Raw genomic sequence first — 20486 nt, forward strand, 5'->3', positions numbered from 1 at the left:
TCCCCTCTAGTTTGGACCAAGACACTCACCTTCCTTAAAATGCAAACTATTAACACTTTACCCTATTAGATGACTGGAAAAATAAAGATATTTTAACTCTTTTTTTCCCAATCATCCAGGAGAGATTGGAAATACATATGTAAATATTTATGGAAGGTGAGTAACTTATTACAAACTAAAGGGAATGTGAGTGTAAGAACAAATACCTCATGTGAGGTCAATGTAATTATCCCAATTTTAAATGTTTCACCTAAGGAACCTCCTTAGAGAATCACAGTTACTAGTAACGAAAACCATATAGGCTACACCTAAAAAGCCCATCACGTGAACACCACGTAACATTTTAGTGTAAATAAAAATTATAAAAAATCTTTCCTATAATTATGTGTTAGGAATTTGTAAATCCTTTTTGCTAAGTGTTTTTTTTTTTTTTTTTGAGGGGGGGGGGGGCGGTGTGGCGAGGGATGAAAATGATTCACAAATAGGTTCTAAATAAATATACCTCATGTTAATTGAAACAACTTAAAAAATTCATGGTTTTAATTAACACTCCCTAAAATCTAAATTATAATTTCAAACTAGAAAACAATAGTGAGAAATAGGTTTTAATTTGCAACAACCAAATAATGAGAATTATGAAACTTGTAAAAATAATAATAATAATGAGAATTATGTAATTTAACCAATTTCACTGTTCATTATCTTACCTTTCATATCGCACGGTACTAATCTCAGCCATTTTGACAAAACTAATTGTAGAAATGAACTTCCTGCAACCCAAGTACCATTTTCGCTACACATTTGAAGCGGAATAAATCAGTTTCGCATATTAATATACATCCAAATACTTCCTTAGGAGTATGGAGTATGGAGTATGGACAACAAGTTTACATGATAGCACAGGTCACCGTTCTAAATAAAAGTTTCAAAACAGGAAAAGCATCGGTCCCAGAATTTTAGCATACCATGTAAAATGAAGATGAAATCAAATGCTATTCTTCCCACCAAGGAAGCAAAAACCCACCTCTATCTCAAGCCAGCAACACAACCAAAACAATGCTTAAAACCATCAAAGGTTCCTACATTTCTCAATAACGGTGCCTGTTCCGGTCCCGATCACGGTCCCTTTCCCGCCCATAGTCTCTATCTCTGTCATGATCATAATCCCAGTCGCGATCTTTTCCTCTATCTCTCTCTCTACTTCGACTCCGACGCCTGTCCCTGTCATCTCGATCTCTGTTCCTGCTGCTCTCCCTATCATCCCGATCCCTTCCTCTGTCTCTGCTTCTCTCTCTCCCATCTCTATCAGCGACGCCTGCAACATTTTTTTATGTGATGTGTATATAGAGTAGAACAACACAACAATGGGACAAACATTCATAATGGGCCAATACTATTGCAATATTTTTAAATCCCATAATGATTCCAAGATGTGCAGACAAACTAGAGATATCCGGGCTGTTCTAAAATTCATACTGGCTTAGGACAAACACTTGTACCAAAACTCACCATTTCATGAGCAGGTTAAAAATGTCAAGTGGAATGTATCAAGCTACATTGACCCATTAGATACATATAGATCCTAACAAATGGTATCTAAAGCAAGTGATTACTGATTGAGTGCTGAACTTTTAAAAATTATCAGTGTGATGTTAGCAGTGCTAAACTGTTTACGTCTATCAAAGCAATTGTCAGCAAGGGAATTTGTAACAATAAGACTAAATTGATTATAACAAAAAGCATTTCTAATCAATGTTTCTGTAAAAGCTTAACCTTTTCAAAATTAAACAAAACCCACCCAGGTAACGGAAAAATGTGAAAAGAGGTACAGCACTAGGACCTCAAAAGGATTAAATAAGAGAGAGGGGGGGGGGGGGGGGGGGGGTTGTTGCGGTTCATTTTTAAAGCTAGCTGTTTACTAGTGCTTATGTTGTATAATAAGTAGTTCCTTTTACTTGTAACAGTAAGTTAGTTGATAAGATTGTTAGTTTATAAGTGCAATAGCCTATCAGAAATCAGCAAGTGCCTGTGCAAGAACCAAGGCCAGGTCTTATGCATTTGCAAGTTCCTCAAAGAGAAGAGCCAAAATGGGAGCCAAACATCAAAGTTGGCCTTCCAAAATTCCAAGAGAGCCTGAACCCTGAAGAATTTGGGGGCTGGTTGAATCAAATCGAGAGGATCTTTGAGTACTATTTAGTCCAAGATTCCAAGAAGGTGAAGTTGGTCTCTATCAAGCTGAGAGGGAGAGCTTCATCTTGGTGGGAACAACTCCAAGTTCAGAGATGTAGGAGGGTTAAAGGAAAGATCCAAGAATGGTTCAAAATGAAGAGGAAATTGCAAAAGCAATTCTGCCTTTCAACTATATGCAAGCTATCTACAAAAATGGTTCTTGACAGACAAAGAAGGATATGGGAAATGCAGCAACATATTTTTTCGTTAATGCCACATCTGATTCATCAAAGGCAGCCAATACATGCAAAGAAGAAGGTATAGCTTTAATCCTTGATAACTCCTTTCTAGCATCCAAAGAAGAAATGTTGATGAATGCACACGTGTATGAACAACATGAAGAAGAAAAAGAAAAATTGTGACAGTGTATTGATAATTGAAGACAATAAAGGAAGGGAATGCATTCAAGAACTGGTATATGATCAATACGTGGAAGAAGTAGATGCTCATACAGAGAAAGAAGAGATTTTATCATTAGTAACAAATGTCTTGAAAGTTCCAAAGAAAGAAATGGAGGATGACAAGTGGCTTAGAAGTGGTTATGAGGATATGGTGTCACAAGAAGTTTTTAACAATCTTGAATCGAAGAATCAAAACCAGCTCCAACCACAAAATCTATCTAGCTTCAAGAAAGGAGGTGAAGTTAGAGATTCAAGAAAGTGCTTAGTGTTCTTAATTAATGGTCAAAATGAAGAAGGTTGGATGCAAGAGCATCTACATGGCTGCTTACACTTGCAGCGTTGACACAAAGCAGAAACAGTCCTTAATCTAGAGCATGATGCAGCAGCTTGATACAGCAACTAGCAAGAATGCAGATCAGTCGAACTACCAATCATATGCACATCTCCAAAAGTTTCAATGTGCATCACTTGCTGTCCTATCATGCACCAGATCAGCGTACAACTAGCTACACTTGAGAACAAGTGTGTTCCAAAGAGGGACAGTCCTAATGTGGTCCATTTTTAAAGCTAGCTGTTTATTAGCTTCTTTTTTTTTTTTTTAATTAGTAATAAGTTTTATTGATATCAAAAAGGATCAAAAAGGGACATTCTAATACACAGGGAGCGTACAGGGGTCAACAATCAAGTACAAAAATTATAAGAATCAAGAAAATCAAGGAAAGAAGAGAATGATTGGTTTCACAGAGCAGCCAACCAATCCAATAAAATTCTAAAGAAAAATAACTTGAGGTCCAGTATGGATCTCTCATTAGTTGAAAAAATTGTTAGTTGACAAGTGCAATAACCTATCAGATAGTTAGAGAAGTTTGTTAGGCTTTGGCCAATCACATGGCCAACATGGCAGGTTCTTGTAACTAACTCAATAGCTTGCTTTATGTAACTATAAATAAGCAAGTCTGCCCCTAATTGTAAACAGTTAAATTTAAATCCAAGAAATCTCTACCTATGGGGTATTATTCTAAGAGTGTGTCTCTTGAAGAGCTAGTTCATTCTTTCTTTTCTCTAAGCAACTTAGCTTTCTAAAACAACCTTCCTTCTCACCAATTTCCTCCACAGGGATTGGAGGGAGGGGGGGGGGGGGGGGCATGAAGAGAATTTGGTTTACAACTTTATTCATACACAATTGTTAAAAAGAAAAAAAAATCAGCAAATAATACTTGGATATTGTATATTTGGACACAAACAAGAAGCTAAAAGAAACATAAGAAAGCATACCATCATTAACCAGTATGGAAATGTTGGCAGAATTGCCAGATATGAAATTCAACAGAATTTAGCAAAGAAATAGCCTATTTGCTTCTCAAGAAGAGATGGGAAACATGCTCAATATCATATTGGCCAAATAAAGAAAAAGGATAAAGAAAATTATGCTTTGGTTCTAAGAAAAATTCCATTAATTTCTATAAGTCTATGAAACTGGCATCATTATTTGCCATGAGGCAGCATCATAGGAAAGCATTAGCATAAAATAATATAAGAAGGTTTATGATAGGACAGATTGGAGAATCTGCTTCATGGGCTCAAGGTTAAGCTGTTTAAAACTTTAGAAAGAAGCTTAAGGTTCAAAGAATAACAAAAGTTTTGGTAAGGGAAGAATTTAGTTACAAAACAGGTGAAAAGAAAATTGAATCTGTCCACATGGTGTGAACAATACGCAAAGGGAATAAAACCTGATACTTAGGATCTCTCTAGACTCAATTAAACCACCAAACTACCATTAATTTTCAGAAATTGCAGAAAAAACATATTTACACCAGAATATAAAACCAACCACAACTGAGAAAATAAATTAAAATAATAAACTGTTTTATTCCTAAGACTCATACCTAGACCTTCAAAACCACAAGACTTCAATTGAACTTCACACGTGGGTCCCAAATAAATCTTGAATAGGAAAATTTGCATAGTAACAAACAAATCTTCCGAACGTACATCGGCTACTCACTAGACAACTTGTGACTTTGATAAAATCAATGGAGTACTCCTGCATAAGGCGTAAGGACTTTGATAAATCTTTACAATAAAAATCAGTGCCAACCTTTGACAGCTTAGCTGGAACTCAAATGATTAGGCTAGTCATCAAATGATTAGGTAGCATCTATTGCTACAATAGAAATTTTAGGTTCTTGTTCTTTGCCATTATCTTGAAACTTCTCTTTATCAAGCAGTTCAGAAGCCTTCTTTACATTATTTATTTATTTATTTATTTTGGCTTCTAACCTTTCAGCTTGTTTAGACCAATCTGCAAGGTTTCTTGGCAATTAAACATCTTGTTTAGCTTTTCTACTTGATTTTATTCTTGTTCAAATTTTAAGCAGCCTGTTATAGTTGTTTAGCATTCTGTCTTGAAAATTTATCTTTCTATTTAGGCTTTAGATATTGTGGGTTCCTTCACTTTTTGATCAGAGCCTAAAAACCCTTGTGATCATTTGCCACATGATGATTGTATCAATAACTAAAGACCAGAACATTGCAGAGCAGACACCCTCTTTTGAATTTCAGATCTCAATCCACAATCGCAGTTTTCATGCATTCACGTTCAACTATTCCAAATTTCATAGTTAGCCTATTAATGGCATAATCAATCACTGACAAATTGCCTTGGTGAAAACTATCTCTTCATAAAGTCTTTGTGTAAGTCTATCTTGAAGAACCTTTCTTTAAAGCATCATTGAAAGAGTGTAAATCTACCGCTATGTTTTCACAGTGGTAACCTGCTCTGATGCCAAAATTGATGTAGGAAAAAGGGAAACGAAGCCAAATCAGATTTGGCAGTTTTGATGACTAGGATTTTGAAGAATAAGGGTTAGGGTTTGGTAGGAAAAAGGCTGGAAAATTGTATCTAATTTTTAAAAGGAATAGTGAATTTTTTGGGATAAAAAAAAGAACCCGTGGTATGGGTTTCTGTTTCAAGGCTGTGAACAATAACCTGAGAGCAACACTTTGGTTGTTTGTGGATTATTTGGGGCTATTTGATGGATAGATGGTTTAGGCTTTTGAATTTTTAAATTTTAGGATTTTAAAAGTGACAATCATAATGTGATTGCTAGGTTTCAAGTTTCTGGAAATTTAAGGACAGGGAAGAAGAAAATAAATTTCTAGGGATGACACCTAGACTTTGTAAGCATCACAACTAGGGTTTCCTCAACATCACACCTTGGAGAAGGTTGCATCACACAAATTTCAAATAAAACTTCATAGCCTCAAAAATTTAGAAACACAATCTCTCCACCTTTGAAGAGAAAATATTACATCCATATAAATAGATGACTAATATATAAACCTAATAGGACTTGTACTACTTGGGCTTTGATAACTAAGTCCAAAGTAAATAACCAAACTCATAAATAAAACCCAATAAAATAATTGACCCCCAAAATAAGACCCAATAGAAGTAAAACCCATAAAAACCATAAAATTACAGAATTTCCAAATACTTACTCATCAAAAAAGAATTCCCTATACTTAAAAAAATAAATAAATAACATTAATACAAAAATTGACTTCTCCCTGCCTGCCTAAGCTATCAATTGAAGATTTGTAAGGCCATCTTGTACTAACTAGGGGTGGTGTTTGGATATACTATGACACCCAGAATGACAAACCACCATCTTTCCTGCTCCTAAAAATTCTAAATTTCACAAGAATAGGGGAAATGTTAACCTGCACTTAATAAAATGGTACTTGGGGGATTAGTTATGGGAGGTTCTACTTTTGTTTTCATTGAATCTAAGACCTTTGAATTTGCTATTGAGGAAGGGGGTTCGTTTTTCTCTTTACGTATTTTTGAAAGAGGTAGGAACATCTCTCGTTCTGTCTGTATGGGTAAGGAGAGTGCGAAGAGTATTTTGTTTCACGTTGAGGAGCTGTCATCTAAGCAAAAGCCGGGTCAGTTTGCGAGAACTGTTCGGGAGGGAGATAGAATCCTTATCCTTCAGTTGGGGTCCAATGCCCATGGCACCTTTTTGTTGTTCTCTGAATTAGACAAAGGCCGCCGGAGGGGATCCATTGTCATACCGGAAGGGAACTTGGGCAGTGGATGGAGGGGGTTTGGAGTCCATTTGAGGAAGACAATCCTTCCAATTTATCAGAATTTTGGTGTTAAGCATGGGAGGGCCAACACGAAACCGGTGGGGGTGGCGGAGAAGTTCCGGCAGAACTATGAAGGTTTTGAAAACAGAGGGAAAGAGATGTTGTCAGGTTCCCAATTTTCGAAACCATATTTTTCTTGGGGAGGTATTTCCGGGATTGAAAAAGATTGTGATGGAATGGTTGTCACGTCGGTCACTAATGGCGATGCGTGTAGCAGTGGTAATGTATTGCTGACCTTGGAGATTTCCTTGCGAGTGGAACGTGGGAATGAAGGGAAGTGGCACGTGCTTTCTTCAATGAGGTGGGCTCGGTTGCTGTGAAGCCCAGTGGTGACAAAAAGCTACACAGCTTTGAAACTATGTCAACAAATGATTGTGGGCCAGGTTTTAAAAATGTGGTTGCTGTGAAGCCTAGTGGGGATGATAATTTACACAGTTTTAAAACTGCTTTAACAAAGGGTAACGGGCCAAGTTTTAAAAAAGTGGTAACAAACGGTAGTGGGCCAAGGCCCCGGACTTCTTGGCAGCCCAAAGCCCAAGCTGGGCATCTTAATGTTTTGCCTCACAAGCCCAAGTCTAAGCTACAACGTTCCAGAACTAAACCCACCCTCTTTATATCAGATGAAACTCAGCCAAGTGTGGTTCCGATTGAGAGCTCCTCTCTTGCTTGCAACTCCAAGGTTCAGTCAAGTGAGTCTTCACCTCAGCCAAACGACTCGGGTTTTCACGATCCGGGGATCGGGTCTTCACTTTCTGCTACTGTGATCCCTCCTTTTGCTAGCACTTCTCTCTCGGTGCCTCTGAATGTGTTTCCTGGGTCTGGGTCTTTGGCGCCTTCCACCTTCTCTGCATGTGACGCTGACTTTGGGCTTCCGCCGATGCTTTCAAGCATGCTGCCTGATCAGTCACCCCTCTACACACATACGGTGGGTGTTAGTTCTCCGACGAGTGTAGCGGCTGGTATGGGGTCGGAAGAGGTGATTTTCGAGGCTGATTCGGTAAAGTCTTCTCAGCAAGCAGTGGGTTCGGAGAAGACAGAACAGCTTTCCACCGTAGCACCACTTGATTTTGGTCCTAGAATTAGTGATTATGTTGGAAATTTGAGTAGAACATGGGGTAATTCCAAAGATTGGATGCTTGAACTTCGGGATGGGAGGAAAATAGTTATTCCGCTCTCAGCTTTTCGTTCTCCTATTTCCGTGTCTGATCAGCATGCTTCGGAGGGTGTAATTAATCCAGGAATGGCTTCTCTTGTTAACGAGGGACAAATTGTTAGTTGGGATTCGAGTGATGGTGTTGTGGGCTATGTTGACTCCGAGGTTGGGTCGAGAGGGCAAAGATTGGGACTCGAGGAGGGTTTGTTGAATTGGGACTTTTTAGGTGAACCGCTAGAAGTGGCACCTGCGGCAATGAATAATCCAGGTGTTATGGAAATCCACCTGCGGTTGAGGCGGTTGAGGAGAGAGGGCTACGGTGGATGTAGATAATACCAAATTGTCTCAATGGGTAACTAATAGAATTAAAGCTTTCCAAAGATCCGTTGGGACCTCGGCGGAGGGTTTTGAAGAACAAGTAACGGAGTTTGCTCTTAGCTTTAGAAGCTCGAAGAAAAAGAGGATGGTTGATGTAGTCTCACGGAGGGAAGATGGTTAAAGGCTGGGCATAAAGGACATCGTGAATTAAAGAATTTATTGTGTTCTTGGGGTGAGGAGAATGAGTCGAGGAAAGGAGCAAGAGTGCCGTTGCTAGGGGAGCGGGGCGTGGTAGTGCTTAAATGAATCTAAGAATTGTTTCAGGGAATGTGAGAGGGTTGAATGAGCGGGATAAGCGTCTGCGGGTGAGTAATTTGATCCGTATGTGGAAAGCGGATATTGTTTGTTTGCAAGAAACTAAGATGGAGTGATTAATAGAGGCGTCATTTGTAGTTTGTGGAGAGGTCAACATGTGGATTGGCTCTTACTTAGGCTCGTGGGTGCTTCAGGTGGGGTGTTATTGATGTGGGACAACAGGGTTGTGGAGAAGTTGGAGGAAGCGGTGGGCCGCTTCTCAGTCTCCTGTAAATTCAAAAATGTGGTGGATCATTTTGTTTGGGCTTTCACTGGTGTTTATGGACCCAATTGTGATAGAGATAGATGTTTCTTATGGGAGGAGTTATCTGGCGTTTGTAGTTGGTGGGATGTGCCTTGGTTTGTGGGAGGTGATTTTAATGTGGTACGGTTTCCTTCTGAACATTCAGGGTCGGTAAATTTCACTACTGCTATGCATCGGTTTTCAGCCTTCATCTCTGAGCAAAGCCTTATTGATCTGCCGTTGGTTGGGGGGAATTTCACTTGGTCTAGTTCTAGAGAGGTTGCTTCTAGATCTAGATTGGACAGATTCCTTCTGTCAACAGACTTGGAGGAGAAATTTCCATCTGTTTGTCAACGTCGTCTATCTAGGTTGCTCTCTGATCATCCAATCCTACTGGAGGGAGGGAATTTTCTAGGAGGCAAAAAACCCTTTAGGTTTGAGAACATGTGGTTAAAGGATGAGGGCTTTTTGGAAAAGGTGCGGTCTTGGTGGGAGTCCTATCATTTCCAAGGCTCTCCTAGCTATTCGTTGGCAAACAAACTGAAGATGTTGAAATTAGATTTGAAGAGATGGAATGTGGAGGAGTTCGGTAATATAGGCCTTAGGGTGCAGAATTTGTGGAAGGATCTCAAGGTGTTGGAAGTTATTGAGGGTGGTCGTGTTCTTTCAGCAGAGGAAAGTATGGAAAAGGATCGAATTCGTGTAGAGCTAGAAAAATCATCCTTGTTGGAAGAAATCTGCTGGAGGCAGAAATCTAGGGCTCTTTTTCTTAAGGAGGGTGACAGGAACACCAAATTTTTTCATCGTATTGCTAATTCTCATAGAAGACACAATACCATCGATAGGCTTATGGTGGATGGAGAGTTATCCACGAGATCGGGGGATCATTGAGGGGAGCATTTCTCTTTTCTATAGGCAATTATACTCGAGAGAATGAGGTCCACGGACCTCTCTTGGATGAGGTTGTCTTTTCCGGCATTTCTAGGGAAGAGGCCAGCGGCTAACCGGCTGAGACCCTTTTATTGAGGATGAAGTTTTTAGAGTGGTCCAAGATTTCAATGGTGATAAAGCGCACAGTCGGATGGTTTTACAATGGCATTTTTTCGGTCTTGTTGGGGTTTGATGAAAACGGATATTATGGATGTGTTTCATAAATTTCATGCCCATGCGGTGTTTGAAAAGAGTATCAATGCTACTTTCCTTGCTCTCATTCCCAAGAAAATTGATGCCGTGGATGTTAAAGACTTTAGGCCTATTAGTTTGGTGGGAGGGTTGTACAAGATCATTGCTAAGGTGTTAGCCAATCGTATGCGAAGGGTGGTTCACGGTATTATTTGAGAATCTCGAACGCCTTCTTGAAAGGTCGTCGGATTTTGGATCTGTGCTTATTGCTTCGAGTGTTTAGACGGTAGATTGAAGGCGGGGGTTCGGGGGTATTGTGCAAAGCCGGATATCGAGAAAGCTTACGACCATGTGAATTGGGAGTTTCTCTTGTTTTTGTTGCGACGAATGTGGTTTTCGGACAAGTGGAGAAGGTGGATCGGGTGTTGTATATCAACGTTAAATTCTCCATTTTGATCAATGGTAGCCCTTCGACTTTTTTGGGAGTTCTAGAGGTCCGAGGCAAGGTGATCCGCTTTCCCCTTTTCTCTTTGATCTTGTCATGGAGGCGTTGGGCCGTATGTTGGGTCTTGCTACGGCGGCGGGGCGATTTCGGGCTTCTCGGTGGGGAATGCAAATGGTTCCTTGTTGACGGTGTCTCATTTGTTGTTTGCGGATGATACTCTTGTTTTGTGATGCCGATAGCAGATCATATAATAGCTTTGCGCGGGATTCTTTCTAGATTTGAGGAGGTGTCGGGCTAAAAATTAATCTAGGTAAGTCCGAGTTGGTTCCGATTGGAGATGTGCCTAATGCGCAGCTAGTGGAGATTTTGGGTTGTAGAGAGTACGCTCTTCGCTAAAATATTTAGGTTTTCCGTTGGGTGCTACCTTTAGAGATAAGACGGTTTGGATTCCTATTTTGGAGAAGATGGAGCGAAGGCTAAATGGATGGAAGAGATTGTATTTATCTAAGGGGGCAAGGTTACCCTTATTAAGAGTACTCTCTCTAGCTTGCCTACTTATTTTCTTTCTCTCCTTCCTATCCCGAGTTAAGGTGGCTAAGCGGATGGAGGATTTACAAAGAAATTTTCTTTGGAATGGTATTGGTGACGATCGTAAACTTCATTTAGTGAATTGGTCTAAGGTCCGTAGGCAGTGAAGAATGGAGGGCTAGGCATTCGGTGCTTGAGAAGGTTTAATTCTGCCCTTCTAGCCAAATGGTTGTGGCGTTATGGTGAGGAGAATGATGCCCCTTTGGAGAAGGGTCATTGGGGCGAAGTATGGGAATGATCGGGGTGGTTGGTGTACAAAATGCGTGTGCGGGGCTTATGGTGTTTGTTTGTGGAAGTCCATTAGAAGGGGTTGGCTGAATTTTTCCAAGTTCCTTCGGTATGATGTGGGTGATGGTACTCGTGTGAAGTTTTGGGTTGATGTGTGGTGTGGGGATAGTCCTCTTAAGGAGGCGTTTCAGATTTATACAATATTAGTAGGACAAGGGATGCTTCGGTCTTCGAGGTTATGTGCTATGCAAATGGGAGTATTTTTTGGAACCTACAATTTCGCCGTTTTGTGAATGATCAAGAGTCACACTCTTTGGATTCGTGTATGGCTTTAATCTATTCCACAAAGGTGCGGGGTGTAGGTTCCGACAAGCTTTGTTGGAAGCTAGCTGCCAGCTCGTGGTTTTGTGGTGAGTGGGTATTATCACTCCCTTTCCCCTCCCCAGCTGCCACTCCCCGCCCTTGGAAAATGATATGGCAATCGAAGGTTCCCCCCCGGGTTGCTTTTTTTCTTGGTCGCTCTAAGCAAGATTCTTACTATTGATAATCTTCGGAAAAGGCACTTTGTTGTCCTTGAGTGGTGTTATATGTGTAAAAGGTGTGGGGAATCTGTTGATCATCTCCTCCTTCACTGTCCTATAGCTTTTGAGATGTGGAGTATGGTCTTTTGCTTGTTTGGTATTTGTTGGGTGATGCCGCAAAGGGTAGTGGATCTATTGGATTGTTGGGCTTGCAATTTCAGGCATCATCACAATATAGTGATTTGGAGGATGGTGCCGCACTGTTTGATGTGGTGTATCTGGCGGGAACGGAATTCTAGAAGTTTTGAGGGTCGCAATCGGTCCATTCTTGAGATTAAGTCTTTTTTCTTTTTTACTCTTCTGGAATGGTGTTTAGTTTTACCATCTTTTTCTTGTCTTTCCCTTCCTATTTTGCTTGATTATTGTAATTTGGTTTCTTGATGTTTTTGCCTCTTTAGTACATTTCCTATGTACGGGGCTGTGTTCTTTTCTAATATATTTTTATCGTTACTTATCAAAAAAAAAAAAAATGGTACTTGGGCATAATCTTAGATTTTTAATAAAGGAAACCTAAAGAAATTTCGCACTTCATAAATTATGCATACGTAATGACTTAAGTTTCTTCTCTTGATAAGTTAAAAATGAGCATTTCATAGTTTCAGGAAACGTTGATATTGTCTCAATGAGAATAGCATATTTCTGGAAAAAAAAAAAAAAAACCCTAACTATATCTATCAATTAAAGGAATCTCAGTTACATTTTTTTGAATTAAATCACAGTATAAAATATTTTGCTGGAACAGATGGGTTTACTGTCTCACATTTAGGTTCACACCAACGACTATGATGTCAGTAAGTGTGTGCTTACATCTAAATACTATTTTGGCTTTTCAAACAGTGTCTCTAGGTTTACTATGCTACAGGGGCCCAATCATTTGGTTATATCCAGAAACATTTTAAAGGGAGTCATCAAAAACAACTCTAATGTCCCTCCACTAAAAAAGGTCTTAATATCTAGTTAACAGATGGAAACTTATAAAACTCTGGCGTGTTCAGAACCCATAACCAGTTAGTGCCTATGCGGGATGCAGCTATACTAGAGGAGCTGAATCTATATTCAACTCAAATTGTCCTGAGAAGTGCATTGCATGCAACGAACATGAAGTAACAAACAGGTATTATAATAAGGAAGGTTATCATCTAATCTCAAATTATGTACTAAGAAGAATCAGTTAAGCTAAAAAACACAAGAGATACCTAGTTCCTCAACCTCCCATCCAGCACGTCCAGCACCTGGAAGTGCCCGTCCAGTTTCAGCTTGCTGAGTTTTGGCACGAAACTTTTTCTTTAGATTGCCAAACTCATCATACATTTCACCATCATCCTGAGGTTATAAAAGAAATAATGTCAAACAAGATTAAAACTGGAAAATTCATGTAGTACTAGCGCAAACTGATCTTACTTCTTCAGCCTCCCGCCGACGTCGCTTAGTTTCCTCTAACTCTTCTTCATCAAGTTCTTTGTAACCTCCCCCACGTCCTCCTCTGCTTAACAAATAAATAAGCCTAAAGTAAATAGTATTATTTCTACAAAATGTTTGAGTCTTAGACATTGATGCAAGTTAAATTCCAGTATGGATACAAGCCAAAATAAATATAAACAAAACCTTATTTGATGAATGCCCCTATAAGAGAAGTCAATTTTTCAATTGCATATACACTTGCATAAAAATGGTTAAAAAGTGAAAATAAAAACATTGGTTGGTTAAGAAAATCTAACTCTTGGAAAAGAAAAAATTTCATCAACGGCCGGGATTGCCACGACATGCAATTCAAAAAGAAGTATGAAGTATGCCATATGCCACTAGAACATTCTACAACAGAGTATACATCTATAGCTCAAATGATTCACTATATTAAATTTAGAATGTGATAAAGGTAGGTTTTATAAGCAATATTACATTCAGCAGAGTTATACTCACGTCATTTAGGTTCAAACGTGAAATGCCGTAGGTTTCTTTTCTAGTTCATTACATGTCAATTTTTATTTTATTTTATTCATAAGTTCCATCAATGTCTATGTTGATAAATGATAATCATGAGAGTGGACACCACCACTTTCTCTTCAGTTCTCTTCATGCAGCATAAGTATCCATCTAGTTTATCCCAATAGGTTTCAGCTCTCGATGGTGTCTAGGAGGCGACTTCAATATAATCCGCTTCCCTTCGGAAAGATTAGGGGCTGCAAGCTGTACTCGGGCTATGTATGAGTTTTCTGATTTTATCTCTCTCCATGGGTTGATGGATATAGCTATGGATGGGGGCCTTTATACTTGGTCCAATACTTCCTCCGCTTCTAGAATAGACCGATTTCTTTTCTCTCCACTTTTGGCAGATCACTTCACTTTGTTCTCCCAAAAAAGGCTTTCAAGAGTACTTTCAGACCATTTTCCAATTTTGTTGGAGGGGGGAAGTCATCGGAGAGGTAAAACCCCTTTTCGTTTTGAGAATATGTGGTTGAAGGTGGAGAATTTTGTTGACAAAGTGAAGGCTTGGTGGGCATCTTATTTGTTCCAAGGCAATCCAAGTTTTATACTAGCTAAGAAGTTGGCAGCTTTGAAATTGGATCTAAAAAAGTGGAACGAAGAGGAGTTTGGTAATGTCACTATTAAGAAACAGCATCTATGGAACAAATTGAATGATTTGGATGTTAGAGAAGAGATTCAGCCTTTAACAGCTGAGGAAAAGTTAGAACAAACTAATTTCCATACCGATATTGAAAAGCTCACTCTCTTAGAAGAGATTAGTTGGAGGCAGAAGTCTAGGATGTTGCACTTGAGGGAGGGGGACGCAAATACCAAATTTTTCCATAGAATGGCTAATTCCCATAGAAGAAATAACGGTATTGAGAGCCTTATGGTTGATGGAATTTTGTCTTCCGATCAAGGCATGATTGCTGATTGTATTACTCAATTCTATAAGATATTATACTCTGAGGAGCAAGTTGATAGACCATTTCCAGAAGTATTGGTATTTCCAAGGATATCCGGTGATAATGCAGATTAATTAGATAGACCCTTTGATGAGGCAAAAATTTTTGAGGTCATAAAGAATTTTAATGGTGACAAATCGCCTGGTCCAGATGGGTTTCCTATGGCTTTCTTCCAAGCTTGCTGGGGAATTCTCAAACCTGATCTTATGGCTGTTTTTAATCATTTTTATGTTAAAGGTCAGTTTGAGAAGAGTTTAAATGCAACATTCATCACTCTCATCCCTAAAAAAAAATGCAGCAATTGAAGTTAAGGATTTTCACCCCATTAGTCTTGTTGGGGGGGTTTATAAAATCATCGCTAAGGTCTTAGCCAACAGACTTCGCACAGTCATGGAAGATATAATTTCAGCTTCACAAAATGCTTTTGTGAGAAACAAGCAGATTCTTGACCCTGTACTTATTGCTAATGAGAGCCTTGACAATAGATTGAAATCTGATTTGCCAGGACTACTTTGCAAATTAGACGTTGAGAAGGCCTTTGATCATGTAAACTGGGGATTTCTTATGCAACTGTTAGAAAAGGGTGGTTTCTCTACTAAATGGCACCAGTGGATTTTCTTTTGTATATCTACAGTTCGTTTCTCTATTCTGATAAATGGCTTTCCTTGTGGGTTTTTTTAGAGTTCCAGGGGGTTACGACAAGGCGACCCATTATCCCCTTTGTTATTTGTATTGGTTATGGAAGCCCTTGGGAGGATGTTGGAAAAGGCTGCCCATGATGGTCACATGTCAGGCTTTAGTGTGGGTTGTGTAGAGGGAAGATCATTGGTGGTGTCTCATCTTCTCTTTGCGGACGATACTTTGATTTTTTGTGGTGCTAATTTGGACCAGGTTCTGTTTCTCCGTATGATCCTCATTTGGTTTGAGGTGGTTTCTGGCCTAAAGATAAATTTGGGCAAGTCAGAGTTGGTTCCTGTTGGTATGGTGCATAATTTGGACTTATTGTTGACTGTTCTTGGCTGTAAACAAGGTACTCTTCCAATAAAGTATTTGGGTCTTCCTTTAGGAGCTAAATGCAAGGATAAGGCAATATGGAACCCAATTCTGGAAAAGATAGAACGGAGATTAGCAAGATGGAAACGTCTGTACTTATCCAAGGGAGGTAGAGTCACTTTAATTAAAAGCACTCTATCTAATTTACCTGCTTATTTCCTATCTCTATTCCCTATTCCTGCTGCTGTGGCTAACCGAATTGAGAAACTACAAAGAAATTTCTTATGGGGTGGCATTGGAGATGAACCAAAATTCCATTTAGTTAAATGGGCTACTGTCTGCAGTCCCATTGCTTCGGGTGGCCTTGGGATAAGGAAGATAAGACTTTTTAATGAAACTTTGCTTGGAAAGTGGCTATGGAGATTTGGGATGGAGAGGACTGCCTTTTGGAGGCAAGTGATAGAGGTGAAATATGGCTGTGAATGGGATGGCTGGTGTACTAGGCCTGTTAATGGTCCATATGGTGTGGGATTGTGGAAAAATATTAGTCGGGGATGGCCTTCTTTTTCTCGCCACATTCTATATGATGTTGGGGGATGGGTCAAGAGTGAAATTCTGGCAAGACCATTGATGTGGTGAGACTTCCCTTGCAGTCAGTTATCCAAAATTGTATAGATTTTGCCGAGACAAGGAGGCTAGTGTGGCAGAGCTTATGAAGCTTGATAACGGAGTCCTCTTTTGGGATGTAAGTTTCTTTAGGAGTGTGCATGCTCGGAAATCAGAGGCATTGGCTGGTTTTATGGATACCATTTATGGTGCTTCGGTGAAAGGGTTTGGTGAGGATAAGATGTGCTGAAAACTTGATAGAGAGAAGGGTTTTCTGGTTAAGGATTATTATAGTCTCTTAGTGGGCTCTAATGATTGTTGCTTTCCTTGGAAGAGTATTTGGAAACAGAAAATTCCTTCTCGAGTTGCTTTCTTTGTTTGGACTGCTGCATTGGGGAAGTGCTTAACGATTGACAATTTACGAAAAAGGAAGATTTGGATATTGGATTGGTGCTACATGTGCAAGTGCAATGGTGAATCGGTTGATCATCTTTTTCTCCATTGTCTGGTTGCAATGGATATGTGGGCAATGGTGTTTGGATTGTTTGGAGTTAGCTGGGTGATGCTGCAATCTGTAGTGGGGCTATTAGCATGTTGGCAAGGCAGATTTGGTTGTCATCGAAATGGGTATATATGGATGATTGTTCCACATTGCTTATTGTGATGTCTTTGGAGAGAGAGAAATAGCAGGTGCTTTGAAGATAAGGAGAGATCAATCTCAGACTTGAAGCTATTTTTCTTTAGAACCCTTATAGATTGGTTGACTGCTTTGCGGAACCAATCATTTTTATCTTTTCTTGATTTCTTAGATTCTTGTAATTTTTGTTCTTGATTGTTTAACCCTTGCACACTCCCTGTGTACTAGAGTGTTTCCTTTTTTGATATCAATAAACATCTTACTTATCAAAAAAAAAAAAGGTTTCAGCTCTCGATTAAAACTAAACATATGCATAAATCCAAATAACCATATACAAATACCTCACACCACCCTCATTGTGACCAGGTTTATTTGTGTTGCAAATATTGCATTTTGTACGCTTTGCCCAGTTGATATTACCACACCTGACCAACAAAAGCACAAGGCATAAGCAACAATAGTGATAATTCATCTCAACACATGACATGAGCATAGATATAACTGATAACAGCTCAAGTAAATGACTAAATTAACATTCGAGCTGGCTAGGAGTACATAATAATATATATCTCATAGTGGAAGCTTCTACATAATATGATAGCCTGCCCAGATAGTATTGAACTTTGCCCTAAAAAACGTAATCTGAAAGTTTTCCAAAAGATAATCAAGATAATAATGATAAAGTGCCCCCAAAGTTTATAATAGATTTGGGAGTGAGATTAACAAAATTTAAGAAAAGCTTCTAACCAATATAGCTTAGGGCCCCCCTACAGACACAACCAATATATGCACATCATATGCTACGGTGGCTATTGATGGATTTACTACTTTTAACCAAAAACTTCAGATGTTGACAAAAATAATCATGTATTGTTTAACCATGCTGGACAAGCTGCCACTAAGACAGAAAGTCCAGCTGTTCTATGCTGGCAAACATTATTGTAGATTATAGAACAATTAATGCAACACCAAGGACCTTATTGGACTGGTTATAAATGTGGAGAAACCAATCCTTTTCTCCTATTTTGGTTTTACTTGATTTACGTAATTTTTGTAATTGATCTGTACCCCAATTATACTCCCTATGTACTTGGGTGTCTCTTTTTTATATCAATAAATCTGTATTACTAATAAAAAAATTAAAATTAATGCAACACCAAGAACTCATCAATCTAAAATTTTTAGCCCAAGGTCGATTCATATTTCATATGAATTTGAAGACATGGGAGAATTTGGACTAGGCCAACCAAAAGGTCAAAATGCTGAACTTTGTGAAAGATTCATTGGACCAGTCAGTTCAATATGATACTCCCCCCAGGCTCCTGGTCAACCAATTTGCCTTAACATCAATTTTGATCAACAATCATCCTACCCAAGTTCCATTCTGAATCTAAACAGCTACCTTTCTCCAAAACCAAAATTCATTAAACCAATATATGAGATACTACAACAAAGCTTTCACCACATAGATAAACTACAAAAGTACATGAGAAAAGTTGGATTATAAAATGATGATCAAGAGACCAGACAGGAGAAAGAAATCTTATAAAAAAATTCAAATGTTTGGAAAAAACACACACACACACACAAATTTTGGAGGGGGGAAAAAAACCTTTAAAATAAAGAAATATAGTCTTACATTGGACAAGGCCAATCATTTGGACCAAAGAGTCCTCCAACGGTAGCACCAGCTCCACGGCCAGGGCCCCCAGAGTCAGGGCCACCACGTCCCCTACCACGACCACCAGCTCCTCCACTACCACCAGAGGCTCCAGAAGGTCGAGCACTTCCACAGCGGTTGCACACACCACGAAATGCAAAATTTACATTTGAACAACTGCTAAAATAATGTAATATCAGAAGCCATTTGCATAGAATGGTAGCATAGAAAAAAGAAACAGTGAAAAAAAGAGCAAGAAAGAGCTGCTCACCAATCTCACATCACAGACCTTGTATTCGGACACGTCCAGTCCCCCTCTTGTTGCCATGCTTTTCCTGAAGCATCACTCCGACCTCTTCCTCTTCCACCACCACCATTCACATCTCTAGTGCTTTCTTCCAATCCACCAAAATCAACAGCTTCAATTGGATCTGCCACTAAGTTATAGGTGTGTTCATCCTTGCTTTTTGACTCTGCTATAAAAACTCCAATGGTATTACCATGAAAATCCTTGTTGTTAAACCATTCAACAGCAGCTACCGCAGCATGTGGATCTTCATAAGTTACAGTAGCATCTCCCTTCGGCTCATTTGTCACTTTATCATGGTATAACCATATCTTTGGACGACCTGTTCGCTTGTCTTTCTGTAAAAAAAAAAAAAAAAAAGGAGCAAAATGGTACAAATTACTGAGCTTCTTCCTGTCAATGAAAAAGGAACAGTTCTATATAATACAATGTCAGACCTCCTACCTTAATTACCCCAATGGTGCCGAAATATTCCGCTAACATATTTTCATCAGTCCCAAAGGGCAAGTTGCATACATAGACAGATCCATTTGAAGGGGCTCCTTTTCCCAAATAGCTTGCCATTGTGCTCCAATTTCATGAAATCAAAGTAGACGAACAGCCACTAAACACTACAAAAAGGGGTAATGGTGTGGCTGAATTCAGCTGAGCAAAGAAAATAGAATAGCAAAAACACATTAGCCAAAAAGGAAATTCATTCATGATACACAGCATTCGGACTCATAAGATGGCAGGTAAAAAAAAAAAAACAAGTGAAATCATGAACAGTTTTACATTATTTTCTTTAGCAATTCCTATCGTTGTGCTCAGTGCCCAAAAGCTCCCACTTTTGCGAGAGGTCAATGTAGGCAGCCTTACACCCCATTTTATTGAAGAGGCTCAAACCCGCAACCTTTCGTCTTTGGTGGGAAGGCACTTGCCATCGAACCAAGGCTGGACCTCATAAACAAGATATTAACTCAACTACCGCATTGACGAAACAAGCCTCAAAATGCAACCACATTAGTAAATTCAATGAAAATAACGTTTGGTAAGGTCATCACAGTTGCTAGATAAAAATAAATAAATAAATTAAGGTGAAACAAAAATAAATTACTCAAAATTTTAAAAATAAATAAATAAATAAAAGCTATCACTATTATAATTAACACCACAGGATTTTGTAAATTCTATAATTAAAAAAATCAAATTAAAAAGAAACAACAGTTTAAAGTCGATCTATAAAACAAATAAATAAAACGTATATGTGCATAAAAGTAATGGTATAGGTGAGTTGGGCATTATGAGAGTAACAAATTGATACCAAAAAATATATAATATGCGAAAAAGAGGTGAATATGAAGAAAAAGGAAAGAGAATAACCTCGATTGATTGAAACTAAGAATGTAGTCGTTGAGGGTTGAGATTTAAAGAAACCCTAGAGTATTGGGTCCGTACGCACAATCGAATCGTGAATGAGAGAGAGAATTTATTAGGAAATGCTCAATCAAGTGAAGTGAAGGATGGATTGAAGAAAGGAATGGGGATCGAGACAACAC

General features: G+C 38.9%; 1 protein-coding gene across 7 annotated transcripts; it reads right to left on the reverse strand.

The window, feature by feature from the left end:
* Nucleotides 1–738: 738 nt before the first annotated feature.
* LOC142628158 (transcription initiation factor TFIID subunit 15) lies at nucleotides 739–20486 on the reverse strand. Of its 7 annotated transcripts, none has more exons than XM_075802182.1 (9): nucleotides 20311–20486; nucleotides 19723–19881; nucleotides 19393–19593; nucleotides 18931–19286; nucleotides 18621–18818; nucleotides 17323–17406; nucleotides 13217–13298; nucleotides 13012–13138; nucleotides 739–1315 (listed from the first exon to the last, which is right to left on the reverse strand). In XM_075802182.1, the coding sequence occupies exons 3-9, from the start codon at nucleotides 19510–19512 to the stop codon at nucleotides 1089–1091; spliced, it is 1194 nt and encodes a 397-aa protein (XP_075658297.1). In that variant the 5' UTR covers nucleotides 19513–19593; nucleotides 19723–19881; nucleotides 20311–20486; the 3' UTR covers nucleotides 739–1088. The 7 variants fall into 7 exon arrangements, with proteins under 7 accessions (XP_075658297.1, XP_075658298.1, XP_075658296.1 ...); XM_075802180.1 differs by having other exon boundaries at nucleotides 801–1315; nucleotides 13217–13301; nucleotides 19393–19559; XM_075802178.1 differs by having other exon boundaries at nucleotides 801–1315; nucleotides 13217–13301.

Source organism: Castanea sativa, chromosome 3, assembly GCF_040712315.1.
Source record: "Castanea sativa cultivar Marrone di Chiusa Pesio chromosome 3, ASM4071231v1".
NCBI lineage: Eukaryota > Viridiplantae > Streptophyta > Magnoliopsida > Fagales > Fagaceae > Castanea > Castanea sativa.